This window comes from Crotalus tigris, unplaced genomic scaffold (assembly GCF_016545835.1).
Source record: "Crotalus tigris isolate CLP2741 ecotype Arizona unplaced genomic scaffold, ASM1654583v1 scf7180000019818.546109, whole genome shotgun sequence".
In the NCBI taxonomy this organism is placed as follows: domain Eukaryota; kingdom Metazoa; phylum Chordata; class Lepidosauria; order Squamata; family Viperidae; genus Crotalus; species Crotalus tigris.
The window spans coordinates 95745-112352 of record NW_024097727.1 but is presented as its reverse complement, the minus strand read 5'-3'; the positions used below and the strand labels follow the sequence as shown (position 1 = coordinate 112352).

At 58.6% G+C, this 16608-nt stretch overlaps 1 protein-coding gene and 1 long non-coding RNA gene across 6 annotated transcripts; one reads left to right on the top strand and one right to left on the bottom strand.

Moving 5' to 3' along the window:
• Positions 1-1807: 1807 nt before the first annotated feature.
• LOC120317788 lies at positions 1808-4152 on the bottom strand. Its single transcript, XR_005559311.1, has 2 exons — positions 3869-4152; positions 1808-2048 (listed from the first exon to the last, which is right to left on the bottom strand). It is a non-coding gene; the product is annotated as an uncharacterized LOC120317788 (long non-coding RNA).
• Positions 2092-12706, top strand: LOC120317787 (sphingomyelin phosphodiesterase 5-like). 5 transcript variants are annotated; one of them, XM_039364654.1, is made up of 10 exons: positions 2093-3285; positions 3703-3838; positions 4520-5557; positions 5969-6041; positions 6608-6748; positions 6839-6928; positions 7106-7169; positions 8090-8240; positions 10464-12112; positions 12273-12706. In XM_039364654.1, the coding sequence occupies exons 3-9, from the start codon at positions 4652-4654 to the stop codon at positions 10566-10568; spliced, it is 1530 nt and encodes a 509-aa protein (XP_039220588.1). In that variant the 5' UTR covers positions 2093-3285; positions 3703-3838; positions 4520-4651; the 3' UTR covers positions 10569-12112; positions 12273-12706. The 5 variants fall into 5 exon arrangements, with proteins under 5 accessions (XP_039220585.1, XP_039220586.1, XP_039220589.1 ...); XM_039364651.1 differs by having other exon boundaries at positions 2092-3285; positions 8090-12112; XM_039364652.1 differs by having other exon boundaries at positions 2092-3285; positions 8090-12706.
• Positions 12707-16608: the final 3902 nt, after the last annotated feature.

Sequence of the window (16608 nt, the reverse complement as noted above, 5' to 3'; positions counted from 1 at the left end):
CCAAATGCCAGGCAGATCCTGTTGTTCGCTGCTGCCTCTCAGCTGATGACGCCTGCCAGGGCTCTGCCACTGCCAGCTGTGTGGCCACAGAGGCTGACAGTTACCTGCCGTCCGTCCCTGCGCATGACTCCCCCCCCCTTTATTAGTGCCCCTTCAGGAATGCAGGCCACTATTGTGGCTTTCGGCTTCTTCATGAAGGCTGCCTTTTGAGGGTCTCAGAAGGAGGGAGGAGGTCCTGGAAGTGGGCGTGGCTCTGCGGATGCCCTCGACAGCCAACCCCGCCATCTCCCCCCCCCCGTTGCTCCGTCCCGAAGCCCTTGGACAGGGGTGCCCCAGGAGAGGCCTCTCCTTCGGGGAAAAGAGGGGGCAGCTTGGCCAGAGGGAGGGCTGGGTTAGCCTACAGGTGGTCCTCCACTTATGACCAAAATGGAGCCTAGAATGTCAGCTGTAAGTTCAGGCACCAGGTGGCCACACTTGAGTTCACTTCACCTAGTCCTCGTCCTACAACCACAATTGAGCCCAAAATTTCTGTTGCTAAGTGAGACATTTGTTAAGTGAATCCGGCTCCCCCATGGTTTTTGCTTATCAGAAGGTCGCCAAAGGGGATCGCCTGACCCGGGGACGCTGAGACCGTCGTAAATACAAGTCAGCTGCTGAAAGTCTGAATTTTGACCCTGAGGGAGGCTGCAACAGTTGTGAGAAAAGCAGTCATGAGCCCCTTTTTTGTGCCGTTGTAACGTCAAACAGTCACTAAACAAATGGATGGAAGCTGTTTTTGCAATGGTTGTGAGGCGACTGCAGTTGTTAAGTGAACCACATGGTCATTAAGCGAATCCAGCAAATCCAATGGGTGTTTTTTCCCGTTTTCTGCTGGAAGATGCAAAAAGAAAAGAGCACAACTGGGGGTCACATGAATGTGGGAATGTGGGTCCTAAGTGGGACACGGATGCCAGGCGCCCGACATGCCTTCCGACAGCCGCAGGGACGGGTCGCAGCAGTCATAACACTGAGGATGACTTGTAGCTTCTTAAAGTCCATCATAACTTTGAACAGTCGTTAAGTCGAGGACTCCCTGGACAAGCAGCGAGTGTGGCCAGTGCTTCACTCAGCCGCAGCAGCCTCGGACGGATGACCACGGATGCCACGAAGGCTGCATTTCTGGGTGCAGAGATACATGCAGCCCCCCCGCCCCCCTGCAAGATTATTCTACCAAAATCCAAGTGCAAAGCTCTGATTCGAGCAGCGTTTTATTCCCTTTTGCTCCGAAATAACAAGAGCGGTTGGAGGAACCTGCAGGGCTCCCTTCCACATGTTTCTGAAGAGCGAGGACGAGGGGCTTAAAAATACCCCACAAGCAAGTCAAAGAATGATGTTGGGGGGACAGTTTCACCATTCAGGAAGATTTTAGGAGCTGGAATATTGGGCAGAAATGAGGATTGCAATAGGGACAAACAGAAAAATCAAAGGCCTGACTTTGGACGTGGGGGAGGAGAACCCTTGCTGGGCAACAAAGCATAAGAGGTGGATCTGGGGGGTCTGGATGGATCCAAAGCTGACCCGTCAGCAGGATGAGTCCCATTGGCCTCGGCAGTCCAGCTCAGGGCAAGGAGCCCTCCTGGCTGGGGGAGGACGGGGCTGGCCTTGCACATAGGAAGCAGCAGCAGCAGGGCAGGCCACACGATCCCAGCCTGGAGGGAAAGTTGCACAACAGTCTAAGTGTCGGAGGCCTTTGGCTGGGCTCTCCAGGGCCCGAAAAGCAGACAGGCACGTTCAGTGTCGTTCCAGAAGACCAAACAAGAAACAAAGGTTCAAATTACCAGGAAGCAGATTTTAATAAGACAGCAAGAAAAATGTTGCAGGAGTTGTTCAGCACAGGATGGACTTCCCCAGATGGTGGCCGTCCACTCTCCTTCCTTGGGGGGTTTCTGCGGAGGCTGAAGGGGGTCTGTGGGGGTCTGCAGGGTGCAGCTGCGGTGGCTTCCTCCAATGGGCCGAAGATTAAACTAGATCCTTCTCCAGACTCCTCCTGCGATTCAGGGACAGGACGCCTGAGCAGGAGGAAGGTTGAAGGCTACATCAGCTCAGGAGGCGACCGCCTTACTTGGAAAGGGGGGGGGGCTTTGTAGTGCCATAAGAAGGCTCTTCATCATGGAGGTATCAGGGGTCAACATGCCCACTGCACTGCTGGGACTCCAGATCCAGGGAAGCTGACCATCAAGTGAGGCGGCCATGCCCACATCACCTCAGCATCCTTCCGCCCGTCTGTCACACTAATCCAGGGGGATGTTACAGAATTACCCTCATTAGTGCAAGCAGAGAAGAGGAGGAGATGCCCGGGGGAAGGCAAGATTGCGCAATGGTGGCCACCGAGGAATCAAGGCCGGTGGGCACAAGGCAGCCTTGATCTCCTCTCGGCCTTGCAGGGGTCACGAACAAGGCCCCTTCAGGGTAGGCGGCCAACCCAGAAGGGCCAGTGGACCCACTGGTTCTGCCAGAAACTGGACCTCTGGCAATTCTTCCCCCAAACTTCACAGAACACACTTGGGAGACACAAGGCTTCCTTGGCAACTCTACCTGACATGCGCAGGCAAAGCGCACAATGTGCCATCTTCCTGGCAGCCCCAGTCTGGGCACTGGAAGAGGCAGCCCTCCAGGGATATTGCCTGCTTTTGGGAAGGGGAGGGAGCACCGGGGAGATGGAAGCCTCCAGGGAGAGCAACACACCCCCCCCCCGGGGAGGGGAAGGCATGGTCAAACGGGTGGCAGAGCAGGAGGGGAAGCCCCCTCCAATCTCCACCTGGGCTTTCCCCCCTGGACCTCCGGCAAGCCGGCAGGAGCCACAGGCCAGCGGACGCTCCCGCCTGCGCCTGGAGGAGCGCCTTCCCCGGCTTCTCCCCCGCCCCCGACAGACACTTTCTCCTGGGAGTGGCCTTCGGGCCAGGGTCCTCTGCCTCTGCCCCTCCCTCCCAGCTCTCGCTTAGACTTTTGCCCTGGGGCAAACGGCGTTTATGGCTGCGCGGAAGTTAATCTATAATCGGCCGGGCAACCAGCGAGGCAGGACCTGTTAGTCAGCTGCCTGGTCGGAGGCAATTTGCGAGCAGGATCGACCTGCCCCGCTCAGCGGGTGGATCCCAGTCCTGGGGAGGCATGACGGGCAGCTCAGCTCTGCGGAGCACATGACCGCCGGCAGGTGCTTCTGCAGGCCGGCGCGGCCCCAGTTCCTTGACCGCTCCGGCCATGCGGAGGAAGCCCGGAGGAAGCTGGCCAAGTTCAGCCCGGGCAGCGGTGAGTGGTGCGAAGCTCTGGGCTCTGGGCCTTATGGGAGACGCGGCACCCCAGGTCGCTCTTGGGGCACGGGGGGGGGGCAGCAGAAAGACTTTTGGCCAGGAGGAGGCGCCTCTCAACGCGGGTCCCGGGGTCCCCCTCGAGCCAGTGACCCTCTGCTGATGCTCAAGTTTCTGGCCCTGCGTGAGGCCGGCCCCTGGTCCCCAGCCCAACTTAGACTGGGAGGATTTGCAAGTCGTTCCCTTGAAGGCTTTCATGAAAATCTGACCCCGGGAATCCCCAGGAGTCCAAAGTGGCCAGGCCACTCAGCGGGAAAGGACAGCAGCCGGTCAAAGGCTCACGAAGCCCGGAGCACGTGAGTTCTGAGCCTGCCTCGGGCACCAGCCAGTGGGGTGACCTGGAACCCCTGACTCTCAGTTGTAGGAAAGGGGGGAAAGCCGCGTCTGAAAGGACTGCCAAGAGAAGCAGACGCTGGAGTTGACTTCGCCGCCGCCGCCACTCAGCAGCCAATCTGCAGGACATCTTTTATTTCCCTACACAACGTCCCTGAAAGGTAGGCTAAGAATAAAACCAGCCGATTCACCTGTTCCTTCACCAGGCGGCTGCTGCCACCTCCCAGCGCTGCCCAATAGCTGCTGCCGGTCCCTTCCCGCTGGGTCCGCATCTCCTCTTCCGGCTCTGGAAAGCGCGCCGGGCTGGGGGCGAAGCGTTCCGTGGCAGCATCTCAGCCCCTTCCGCGCCGCTCCTCGGGGTCCAGGAGAGGAAGGGCAGGGCGGCTGCAGCCTCGAGCGAAGCGGCACCGGGCCGTTCTGATGCCGGCAGCCGAGCCAGGCAGGACCGTCCGCGCCGCGCGCCCCAGTCCGGCTGCCCCAGAACCTCCCCCCCCCTTGCCGCCCCAAACCCCCTTGTCCCGCCTGGCCGCGGACCCTCCGCCCGAGGAGAGGGACCCGCCGCTCCTGCCCCCCGCCGCTCCCAGCCCCGCCGGCAGCGCTTCCCGCGCCGAATGCCGCGGCGAGAGGCAGGCGGCGCTTAGTGCGGCCGGCTGGCTCAGGTGCGTCGGCGGGTGGAGCCCGAAGGGCGCAGCGGGGAGCGCGGAGCGAGGATTTCGGATCTCCGTCTCCCCCGGGCCTGCGGCTCCCTCCCAAAGGCCGGGCGAGCCGCTCCAACTGCGCGGCGGACGAAGCCGCAATCCGGGCTGCCTGCTGAGCTCACGCGTCCCTCTCCCTCTGCCCAGCTCTCTCCGCGCAGCGCCTGTCCGCAGCCCCGCAGCCGAGCGCACCGGAGGCGTCCGCGGCAGCATCTCCAGGCACTCCGGGGGTCGCCCCGCCGCCGCCGCCGCCGCTGCTGCGGCCGCCGTCCTCCCACCATGGGCCTCCGGGAGTCGCCGTACTCCAGCCGCATCCTGGGGGGTCTGGACACCATCATGAGGGCCCTGCTGTTCCCCGGCTACTGGCTGACCAGCGAGGTGCTAGCTCTGCAGCAGACCACGGGGGAGCAGCCCGGCTGCGTGCCCCACGCCTTGGAAGTGGCAGTCCGGGGGCCGCCGCTGCTGCTGCTGCTGCTGCTCTACAGTCCCATCGCCCTCTTGGCCTTCCTGCTCTGGCTGCCCCTGCAGGGCGCCCGGCGCCCCTTCGCCTACCAGCACACGCCCGGCCGAGATTCTCCCGAGTTGTGGGCACTGCCTGGCCCGGCCAGGACCCTCAGCCTCCTCAGTGCGAACGTCTGCCTGCTCCCTGAGGGGCTGGCCAAGTTCAGCAACCTCTGGCGGACCCAGTGGCGGGCCAGCCACCTCTGCCAGCTTCTGACGCAGGCGGCACAGTGCTCCAGCCCTGCCCCCGCTGGGGGCCCCAATGGGCTGGGAAGTCCACACGGGCTGCCGGGCCCCCCTGCCGGTCTCCTGAGCCACCCCCCAGGCGATGCTGTGGTAACCATGGAGCCGCCCCTCATGGAGGAGGTGGGGGCCCTGGCAGCAGAGGCCAACGGGCCCCGGGAGATCTCCGCCTGCTTCCCTCCGAATATGGACATTGTGTGCCTGCAGGAGGTCTTTGACCCCCGGGCCTCTGCCCGCCTGTGCCGGTTCCTCGGGCCCCAATATGAACACATCATCTATGACGTGGGCACCTACGGCCTCCCTGTCGGCCCTGCTCCGAAGCTGCTGAACAGCGGGCTCTTCCTGGCCAGCCGCTACCCTCTCTTGGCCGTGGAGTTCCACTGTTACTCCAACGGCAGAGGTGAGGATGCCATGGCTGCGAAGGGCCTGCTGTGCGCACAGGTGAGCCAGCCGGGGCCTCCTTGGGCAATGGAGGGGCGTGAGCGGGGCCCTGCCACCACGTGGCCCTCTTGCCAGGGTGGGACCCCTGGGGCTTCAGCCGTGGGCTTAAAGGCTGCCTGGCAGCTACTGACTATCCTGCTGCCAATATTGTCCCTTGAAGCAGAGGGTGGGGGTCTCCTTCTGCAGGTTCCTTGGACCACAGACTGCTATGATGCCACGAGGCCTACTTGATGATCCGTGGGGCCCTCGATGACCTTGGCCTAGTGGGGCTCTTGAAGGTCTTTCCACTGGTGGCCCCTAGCGAGGTCAAGGGTATCTCCATGGTCCCCCCAACCTGAGTGGGCAGCTCCTCTCACAAAAAGCCTCTCCCCCCCACCCACAGAGGCTCAGTCTCCTGCTTGGTCCGCTCAGGTGCAGCTGGGAGCTTGTCAAGGGCGAAGGGTCATTGGATACCTGAACTGCACCCACCTGCAGGCCCCCGAAGGTAAGGGGGGCAAGGGGGAAAGGGGGCGGGTGGGGCAGAAGCTAAGCTTTCCAGGGACGAAGTGTTGCATCCGGAGAGCCCTGGGGGCTGCCCAGGCAGGAAGGACTGAACCACAGGGAATGTCCGAGGGTCAATCTCTTGGTCCAAAGTAGAAGGAAGGAGGTCCAGGCCAGATGTGCTGAACCTCTGCAGTCTCTCAATTGGCATTGCATTTCCCTTCCCTGGATGCTCCCTTGCCAGAGGTTGGACTAGACGATCTCTATGGTCCACCTCTATCCTGGGATGGCTGTCCGGTGTCTTCTCCCAGAACAACAGCCATCGGCCTCTGAGGGCCAGAGGAAGTCTGATAGCAGAGAAATGGACTCCGTGCTGTGGAGGCGGCGAGGGGGGCACAGTGGGGGAGGGTGTCTGCCCTGTGGCTCTCTTGGCCTGCTGGGCAGTCCCCCAAGCCAGGGGGTTCCCTGCACCTGGCCTGGCAGTGCCGTGCCAGGGGCAGAGCGCAGAGCTGAGCCCGCCAGGTTCGAGGTCCCCCGAGGCCAACACGGCTGCCGTCCCCCTCCCCACAGCCGACGGGCCCATCCGGTGCCAGCAGCTGAGCCTCTGCCTGCTCTGGATGCAGCTCTTCCAGGACAGCCACGCGCAGCCGGGGGACGTGGTAGCCTTCGACATCTTCTGTGGGGACCTCAATTTCGACACCTGCTCTCCAGGTGGGTCTCCCAGCGGGAGGTGCGGAGGACGGAGTGGGGCGGGGGGTCTCCCCCCTCGCGTGGCTGTCTCAGCTCCTGCTTTCTCCTTAGGTGATGGGATGGAACAAAGCCACGAGATCTTCAACTGGTACACGGACCCCTGTCGCATCGGACCTCGCAAGGACCATCCTTGGGCCATCGGTGGGTGACCCCCCACCCCAATGGCCCCTCTGGGGCCGGACCCCGGGAGCACGCCTGGGCCGGCTGGTCTGCTCCCTTCTGTTGGGTCCAGGGGGCGACTGGAGGGATGGGGCTGGGCAGGGTGGGCCCCACCGTGGACGAGAGGCTAGTGCGACCCCTCCCTCCTGCCCTTCACAGGGACGCTGTTGAACATGCTGCGCATCTACGACGAGGCTGTGGCCACCCCAGGGAACCTGAAGAGGTGAGGGTCTGGTGCCATCCCAGGGTCTCTGGGGGCAGAAACAAGGGACCCCTTGAAGGACCTGCCAGGTTGGCTCCTTTCTGGGGGAGGGGGCAGAAAGCCATGCCTGATCTGACAGCAGCCAATCGCAGTCTGTCTCCCCTCCCCCACCCCAAGGGAAGTTCAAATCCTGGCAACTGCCTGGCAGTGCCCCTCAGTTTCCCTGGCAGGGCTACCAAGGTGGCTTTGCCCGGGCTGGCCGCTTTCCAGGGCTGAGAGAGGGCGAGTGTCCCAAGGCTCATCCGTGGACGTGGGTGCCGAGGCAAGACCCCGCCTCGCCCTCTCTCACATCTGATCGAGGCCTTAAGCCCACCTTTCCCACCCGACATGGCCCAGTCGCCTGTGGTGGAGCTGGCTGGCCTCCCTGTGAAGCCTGCCTCTGCTCCGTGGGGAAGAAAGGGGTCTGAGCTGACCAGGGGCAGCTGGACTGGGAGCACCTTGCTCTGCCTCCAGGTAGGAGAAACGGGAGGCCCAAGTCTAAGGCAGAGGATGGAGGTGGGGGGCAGGGGTGGCAATGTGGGACAAAGAAGGGAAGATACGGACCGCAGCCTTCAAAGACCCGGAGAGCTGCCCCATATCTATGCTACGGCCCCAAAGGGCAGGACTGATGCAGTGAGCGGAAACCATGAGAAGGGAGGGGATTAGGAGAGAGATGAGAAGGGACTTCCCAATTGTAGGAGCCATTAGCCAGTGGAACGGCCTGCCCCATGAATGGCGAGTCCTCCCTTACCAGATGTCTTCAAGAGGAGCCTGAATAGTCACTACTGCATCTTGCATCCTGCAGCAGGTTGATCTAGATGACCTCTAATCCCTCCCAAAATTTATTTATTTATTTCTTAGACTTCTTAAGGCTGCCCAATAGACTCTCCGTTGCCTTCCAGGACCCTGGAGAATCCGGAGGAGCGCAGGAAGTACCTGGCACGCCCCCTCCAGGCTGATGGCAGCACCAACCTCTTGACAACCTGCCACGAAGGGCGGCGCGTTGACTATACTCTTTACCGGCAACATGCGGGCCCGGTGCCCTTGAAGACCGTGAGTGGCCCGAGAGCCTGTGGTCAGCTGAGGAAGCCGGACAGGCCTTCCTGCTGGGCCAAAATGGCTGGAGAAAGGTCCCCAGAGTGGGAATACTGGGTTGAAGGAACTGGTCGGGAGTCGGGCGGCGGAGGTGGGGGTGGTGGGTAACTGGGGGCTGCCAAGGAGGGCTGGATCCACGGCCTCCCAGGGTTCATGCCAAATGAGAAGCCCCTGGAACTGCCACCCCATCTGGGCACGCAATGCCCCACTGCGTGCCTCTAGACCAGGCGAGCCCCTACAGCGCTCGGAGGGCGGAAGGAAAAGGAAGGGCGGAAAGCAGGGGAGAGAAGAGGGTGTGCAGAGGTGGACCCCGGGACCGTAAGCCGGGCCACTGCGGGGAGCAGGGCCTGGCAAGGCTGCCCCACCGAGGGGCCTCCCTGCCCAGAATTGGCACCGACTTTCAGCGTCTGACTCCTGCGGTTTGTGGCGGGCAGAGCCTGGCAAGGAGCAGAATGCCCAGGTTCTTGCCAGCCCTTCAGTGCCCACAAGCAGCCTTGCGAGAACCTCCTGCGGAAACGGGCCCAGGTGGCTTCCTGGAGTTGTTCTGCTCTGCTTGCCTTGCGGTTCTCCGGGCACCTTGCAAGACACAAAAGTTGCCTCCCTGTGCAGAGCACCAATTCTCGGGGGCCGGGGGGCACCCTTTTCCTTTGCCCTCTTTGTGTGCTCGAGAGTTGCTTTCTCTGTGGGTCCCAGGACGCCCCTGTAGCCCACTCGCTCTGGGGGACATTTGCACCATGGACAGAGGAGCCGTCCTCCCTCCCTCCCTCCCTCCCACCTGAGCCAGGGTAACGCTGAGCACCAGTTCAACAGAGTAACCCGCCTCCCACACCAGGCAGCGTTTGCCGGTACCTTGGAGGATCTTTCCTTGCCCAGAGGCCCCCGGTCTGCCAGTGGACCCAGCTGGGCTCAGCACTTCCCGGGGGGCTCTTCAGACCACATGCTCCCACTGACCCAGCCCAGGACAGGAGGGGGTTGCCTGGCATCTGCTGGATGTCCAGTTCTGCTCCTCCCGGGATATTTTGGTTGCCGGGCTTGACCTGGCCAAAGACCTGCATGGGTGGGAACAGAGGGCCAGGAATCCAGCCCCCCCCCCAAGCCTGGCCAGTCTCCTTGCTAAGAGAGGTAAGGTGGCTGTGGCCGAACACTCATTTATGCCAACCTGAATCGGGTGGGCTGTGAGGAAGAGGCCCCCTGCCCCCTTCATGAGGATGGGTCCAGGTAGCTGGTTCTCGTGGGCCAGTCTTTGCCCTGCAGTGAAGAAAGTGTTGTGCCAGACACGCCTGGCATTTCCTTGGCAGCACAATTAAGCTCCCTCATCGCTATGACTTCCTGCCCCAGGAAAGCCTCTTCCGGGTGACTGCAGGTGCAGCAATATTTGCATTTCCTGGTCCTCCACCTGTGGTCAGCCAGGTGCTCTCTTGGTGGATCTGGTCTTTGGGGTTTGGGCAATCAGATCCGTGACCCCCCCTGAGCCAAGGGGAGGTTGGCATCTCCTGTGAACTCCCAAATGGGCATTTTGATACAGGTAGTAAACCTGGTCAAAGTTTGCCCTAAACAAGAATGTCCCCACGGCCTGCAGAGCCTCCCAGCAACTCTGCCAGCTTCCCTCCATCCCCACGACCAAGACAATGAATGCTAGCTAGTTCTCACCATCCCCTCAACCTCCACAAGCCCTGGGGAGGGGCTGGAAGGGACAGAAATGGGTGGGGGGTCTCCATAATAGCAGTGATCCCTCCTGGGCAGATTTCCCCTCCTTCCAGAAGGAGGAGAAAAAAAGCAGGAAGCCCCTTCCCCACCATGGTCTTTCCCCTTTCAAAGGACTCCCTGGAAGGTGCCAAGGAGAGTGGGAAGGGGGGGGGTCACTGGGGAACAGCTGCAGGGGAATTGGGGGGCTGCTGAGGTTCCAGCCAGGGCAGCTGGGGAAACTGGTAGGGCTGGTGAATGTTAGGAGTAGGTGGTGCCAGAGGGCTGCAAACAGAGGGCTCTGGAGATGAATGGAAGGTGCCTCCACGTGCCGAATCTGCCCTGAGCAGAAGGTTGGTTCAGGCGGCCTTCAATCCTAAAATTATTCAGGATTAGGGGCCAAATCTTTCCCCAGACTCTCCGCTCTCGGCCCCTTCCTGGGCCCATTGTTCTGCTGCTCTCAGCCCTTCCTGTCTCGTGTCCCCTCTTGGCTTTCAGACGGTGGAGAAAGTCTCCTTTTTCACCCAGCTGGCCACCTGCTCGGACCACTTGCCTGTCGGACTGCAACTCCTGGTATCCTCGGAGGTGGAACCGGAAGAGTGACCAGGCGTGGAAGGACCCACTGTGACCTGCAGCTGGACCAAAGTCCTTGATCCAGGGATGGGAAGCCGTCTGTCCAGGGCCTCTCCCTGCTGGAGAGAGGGAGCAGTTACTCCTTCAAAGCCAAGCTGGGCACTCTGGGATGGCCGAGGGGCTGGTGTGGGAGGCCTTCAAGGTTGCAGGCACCAGAGCGGTCACCTACTCCAGGCTCCGAACTCAGCAGAGGATGGGAGATAGTGTGACACTGGTCAACGGGGGCCATCAAGGTGACACCGGCATTCTCTGCCCAAATGCCTGGACCTCTTGGTCAGCCTCTCCTCTCGGTCCTCCTAGGAAGGGCTGCATGAAAACAGCCGAGACTGACATGAGGTCAGGCTGGGGGTGGACATGTGGGGGGGAGTGGACGATGGCCCTGTGGCCTGGTCTGCATCTGGGTGAAGTTGGCTACGAAGGGCCGGTGCAGACTTTGGGCTGGGGAATTGGTAACCCTTCCCCCCCCCATCAAATCAAGTGCAACTTGACTTTCGTAACTATTTAGCCAAATGTCAGCCTCCCAAGATAAAAATCTCACCACAGAGATTACACATCCTGCATCAGGCACGTATAGAACTGAATGTTTCAGCAAAACCTGAATTGTTTCCAAGAAACCGAAGGGCCTCAAACGTTAATAGTTTACTGTGTTTGAGCAGACCATTTCTGGGGTGTTCTTAATTGTGGCACTCTTAAGGCCTGTGGGCACCCTTTGCCATCCTGAGCTCTCAGGGCCCCAAAGCTTTAAGATTTCAGCGGGGGGAGGAGGCGGGATGGGTGGCCCTGCTGGACAGAAGTCCCCCCCCCCGTCCTTTGTGTGCAGGAAGGCGCTTCCTGGTGCTGTTTGTTCAATCTCTTGAGTAAACATCTTTGCAACCGGGTGGCACAAAAGGCTGATCTCCTCTGGGATCTCAGGGTGCAGCATCCAAGTCAAGAAGGGCCTGGTGCTGGGGGGGGGGAGGGGGCCTTGTCCACTCTCACTCTATGGACAGCCTGCAGGGCTCGATACAGACCCCGCTGCCCCCGGGTCACGCAAGCCAAGCACAGACAGGGACCAGAGAGGGAAGATGCAAAGTTTCGACAGAAACGACACATGGGTGCCTCCTCAGATACTGTAGGCACTTTCTTTCTTTTGCTTAGCTTAGCTTCACTTTGCTTGGTTTTTGTGGGTTTTTTGGCAGTCTGAGCACTGCTCCCTTTTTCTTCGCGCCCGACTGGATCTCTCCTACGTTGTCGTTTCCCCCCTGAAACCCACAGTCCAGGAGTTGCAGGAGCTGAACCAAAAGGACCAACTGCTGCTCTGATGGGTTGGCCCTGAATTCGCAGCTGGAAAAGAGGGGGGGCAGGAGCCCCGGAGTCCCGCCTGCTCTCAAGGCCCCCTTCTGCGCTGCAATGATTTTGCCCCTGCCAGGCGCCGGTTGGCAGAAGAATTAAAGTTCGGAAAGGGGAGACAGGAGAGGTGCAGAGAAGGAGCCCGTGAGCCTAAAACACCTGCGCACAGCACTATAGCCGGACAGGTGAACCTCAGCGGGGGGCAAAATTGACTCGAGCCGAACTCTTCTTCCAGCAGGCAGGCTCCCCTGCTCCTTCTCCTGTGGGACCCCAAAGCCCAGGGAGGAGGGGGCTGACCTCTCTCTCTCTCACACACACACACACACACAAACCCCTTTGCTGCAGGTTCCGACAGACAAGCCTTGAGGCCGATGCAAGTTGGAAGAACAGCCGGTGCAACTTAAGCAGAGCGGTTATAGGATTAGTAATTTTTTTTAAAAAAAGGCAATATCTTCCCTATCAAGAAAGCTGGGAAGCAATCGCCAGCCTCAGTGTTGGGATGTTTATATTTAGTGGCCGGAGCAGTAAAGAGTGCCCTGGTCAGAACACACAGTGGCAGTTGATTGGTTGGAGAGGGCTGGCTCCTGAGCAAGGCAATCTGCGCTGTGATTGGCTGCTGTGGGGGTAGTTCCCCCCCCCCAGCCTTTTCCCCTTCTGTGTGCTCTGTACGATGTTCTGTGATTTACCTGACGATTTATTTGTGGTGTAAGGATGTACCTGACTACCTTGTCTGCTGTCAATATAGATGTAAAATATATTTATTTATAAAAAAAACCCTACAGGTCTGTGTCAGTGTCTCTGCCTCTTTTGGAACAGCTGCTGCGTCTGACAACCAGCATCGTGAGCTGGGCAGAGGCGCCAGCCTCCATTCTCCTCCCTGCTGTGGGCCTTTAGCCATTAGCAGCGGGTAGCCGGGATCAATCCCCCCACCCCACTTCTGCTGGGGGGGGGGCGTCTGGTACCCTCCACTTCACCCCGCAGGCCTCTCCCATCTCCCGGTTCTGCCAGCAGCATTTCCCAGAGAGGAAGCCGATGAAGGGGGCCACGTCTGACTGGAGAATAAACCAGGAATTGTGGGGTCCTGTGGGCTTTCTGAGCGGGGTGGTTTTCTTACAGACCTTTCACTACCAAACTAGGAAACTTTATCAGTGCTGTAACGTAATGAGAGCAACCTTGTAGCGCTGATGGTGTGACCTAGAGAGCGAGCCAGGTACTTCCAGGTCACGGTCCCTAATAAGGAGTGTTGGAGTAGTGTGTAACACCACTCTGCCATTGGTACAGCCGTGCAGAGGGAATTTTGCTTCCATGTTTTATGGGAGGGAGAATTGAGGGGTGCAGCAGCAGTTAGAATGTCACATCGGGGATGGCATATTGGCCCTCAGGAGGCTGGACATGACCCCGACTCATCAGCCATATGTAGCCAGGTGTTCTTCGGTGGAGTTCTAAGCCTTTTGGGGGAATTGAACCCCCAGATCCTGCCCTTGAAATGACCATTCTGCGTGCAAGGCATTCAGTTTAACGGGACTTGAACTTCATCAGCAAAGGCAGCGCATGGAGCACGCAGTGAGAAAATTGGTGTCTGGCAGGTTTCTAGTCTTTGTAGCTGCAAAAGTTGCATCTCTGGGAAGCTGCCTTCGCTCCAGATGGGTTGGCACTGCCCTTCGCTGGGGAAGACTGCCTTGGGGCAGGGCTGTTGCTGCAGGGGCCCCAAAGGAAGGTGGCTGGAGCAGGGCGGCCTTGCAGCTCTGGGCTTGGCCTGCGACCGCTGACTTTGGCCCCTTCTAAGCTTGGAACAGGTGAGGCCCCTCCAAGCCAAGCTCCCACCTGACCAACACAGGTGCCTGGGGAGCTCCTCACCTGCCTGCATTAAACAGGCACACACAACATCACAATGCCAAAGGAGGAGCTGGTACAGAAGGGACTGGGGGAGCGTCCGCACCCCACACCTTCTCTCAGGTTTGTGTGTGTGTGTCCTGCACTCCTCTCTTTTCTCTCTGCTCCCTTTCTTCCCAGGAGGGCTGGGGTTCAAAAGAGAAGCCACCCACTCTTTTCAGGGGTGCATTTTGGGACAATTGGGGCGTCTCAGTGTGGGCTGCTGGAAAGGCCTAATGCGCCGCCCCCCTTGTAGGACATACCCAGGGATTTCCTTCCAGCCTGTTGACACTGCAAACACACCACACCCAAGAGCCGGCTAGAGATAACCTTTCCAAGAGAGCCTGGCGTGGCCTCTCCTCCGTTAAAAGGTCAGTTAAGCAGCGGAGGGGGGCACATGCCAGCCTCCTCCCACCCACGCTTGGCCTTCCCGGGACCTCCGCCCATTTTCCCACACCCGGAGCAGGAGAGGAAGCACTGCTTTCCGGGCATCGGACGGGGCTTCCCCCCCCCCCGTCCACATGGAGGGCTGGGGCGCTCCTCTGGACGGGGCCCGGGGCTGTGCAAAGCGCAGCGCGCCTCCTTTCCCGCCACCCAGCCTGGCCTGGCTCGCCCTCCTGCGGCAGGCGGAGCTCGGCAGGATTTGGCCCTGGAAAGGCCGGGACGACCAGCCGGTCGGGGAGGCCGAACAGCCCCAGCGAGGGAGCCGCTCCTGCCCCGTGGCTGGCTGGCCAGGAATCCTGCCCCGCTCGGCAGGGAGCTCAGGGGCAGCTTGACCGCCGCGGGGGTGTCCACGTCAGCCGCCTCCTGATGGGCCTGCTAATTGTGGGCTTCCTCCCTCAGGCAACCGGGAGGGCCCGACGGAGGGAAGCCACCCCTAATTGCGCCCCGGGAGGGCCCGACCGAGCCCCAGCCTGACGTGCGTGGCTCCAAAACGCCGCTCCCCCAAATTCTTTCTGCCTCCTGGGGGAAGTTGCACCTCGTGGCCCAATTATTGTGGGTGTTGTGCACCTAATCACCAAACCACCACATGAAACGGTCACACCTTTGACCCGCATTCCTATGGCAGGAAGCTGGGCGTTAGTCCAGCGCGGTCACTTAATTTGGACGCTTCTGTTGTTTTTATTGCTTTTGCTGTCATTACTCTTTTAAAAAGTTTTTTGTGTTTTTAATTGTAATACATTTTTGAACTGTCAGCCGCCCAGAGTCACTGAAAGGGGCAACCAGAGATACTGAATAAACAAATAAACAAACGTCTAAAGGTATAAGATACACCCAGCAAGGTAGAAATGTTTTTGCAAATCCACAATTAAAGTAACCAAAATATTTAGCTCTTGTAAACGGGTTTTTTTTTTTTTTTTTGTATTTGTTCTTCTGTCCAACGTGCCAATTAATAATTGCAGGGATGACTTGGTGAGGTTTCCATCGCCAGGGCTCCTCAACCTTGGCAATTTTAAGACTTGGGGACTTCAATTCCCAGAATTCCTCAGAACTCCTTTGCCAGCTGAGGAACTCTGGGAGTTGAAGTCCCAAGTCTTAAATTGCCAAGGTTGAGGAGCCCTGCAAGTCTATCCATTTCCATCGTGAGATCTCTGTAACTTTTCCCAATCTTCCCGGGATCTGCTGTCCCTGGGCTTTGGCAGTTGATTATAGCAACTCCTTATGTATCTGAGGTGCTGCATTCTAGATGGTAATCAGTTTGTTTGCAAGCATAACATTTTAACCTAATTATTTTAATGGCATTATTTTATGTTTATGTGGGCTGGGAAACTCAGACATTGCAATGTTCTGATGGAAGCCAAAGGATTGTAGTGGCTGTTATGTTGTTTACAGAAGGTCTGAGCAACGCTGTCCCACTTCTTACTCAACTGATCTGCACCTTCATCTCCTCCATAAAAGCCCAAAATGGCTGCTCTCCGATGCTGTCATCACTCTATTTTGCAGCCCTCGTTCCCGAAATGTAAAAATTAATCATTTTGCTTCCTTTTAGATGGTGCCTGCCCATAAACTATCCAATTGATTTTCAGCATTTTATATGTCGTTCTTGAAATAGTTTCAAACATAGAACATCATCAGAGTTGGAAGGGACCTTGGAGGTCTTCTAGTGCAACCCCCTGCTCTAACAAGAGACCCTAGTCCAAGGGTAGGCAACCTTGGCTCTTTTATGACTTGTGGACTTCAACTGGCTCAGGAATTCTGGGAGTTGAAGTCCACGAATCATAAAAGAGCCAATGTTGCCTATCCCTGCCCTAGTCCATTCTAGACAAATGGCTGTCCAATCTCTTCATAAAAATCTTCAGGGATGGAACACCCACAACTTCTGGAGGCTACTTCTGTTCCACTGATTAACTGTCCTGTCAGGAAGTTTCTCCTTAGTTCTAGGTTGCTTTTCTTCTTGATTAGTCTCCAGATCGATTGTTTCTTATCCTGCCTTCAGGTGCTTTGAAGAATAGCTTGAACCTCCCCCCCCCTTCTTTGGGGAAGCACTTAAGCTTTGGAACGCTGCTATCCTGTCCCCCCTGGTCCTTCTCTTCATTAAACTAGACATCCCCAATTCCAGCAACTGTTCTTCCTATGTTTTAGCCTCCAGCCCCCTAATAACCGTGTGTCAAACCTTCAAACACCCTGAATTCAGCCATGTTTCTTCCTTTTTCGGTTGTCACAGCAATTGGGGGGGGGGGGAAGATGCATTCTTATAGTTCAGTCAAAACAATAACTTTCTTGTGGGAACCAAGCAGCCTAAGTGTTTGGTGGGCTGGAGCGACCCTTAGGAAGCCCACCAAAGGAGTTAATTGGGGATTGTGATTTA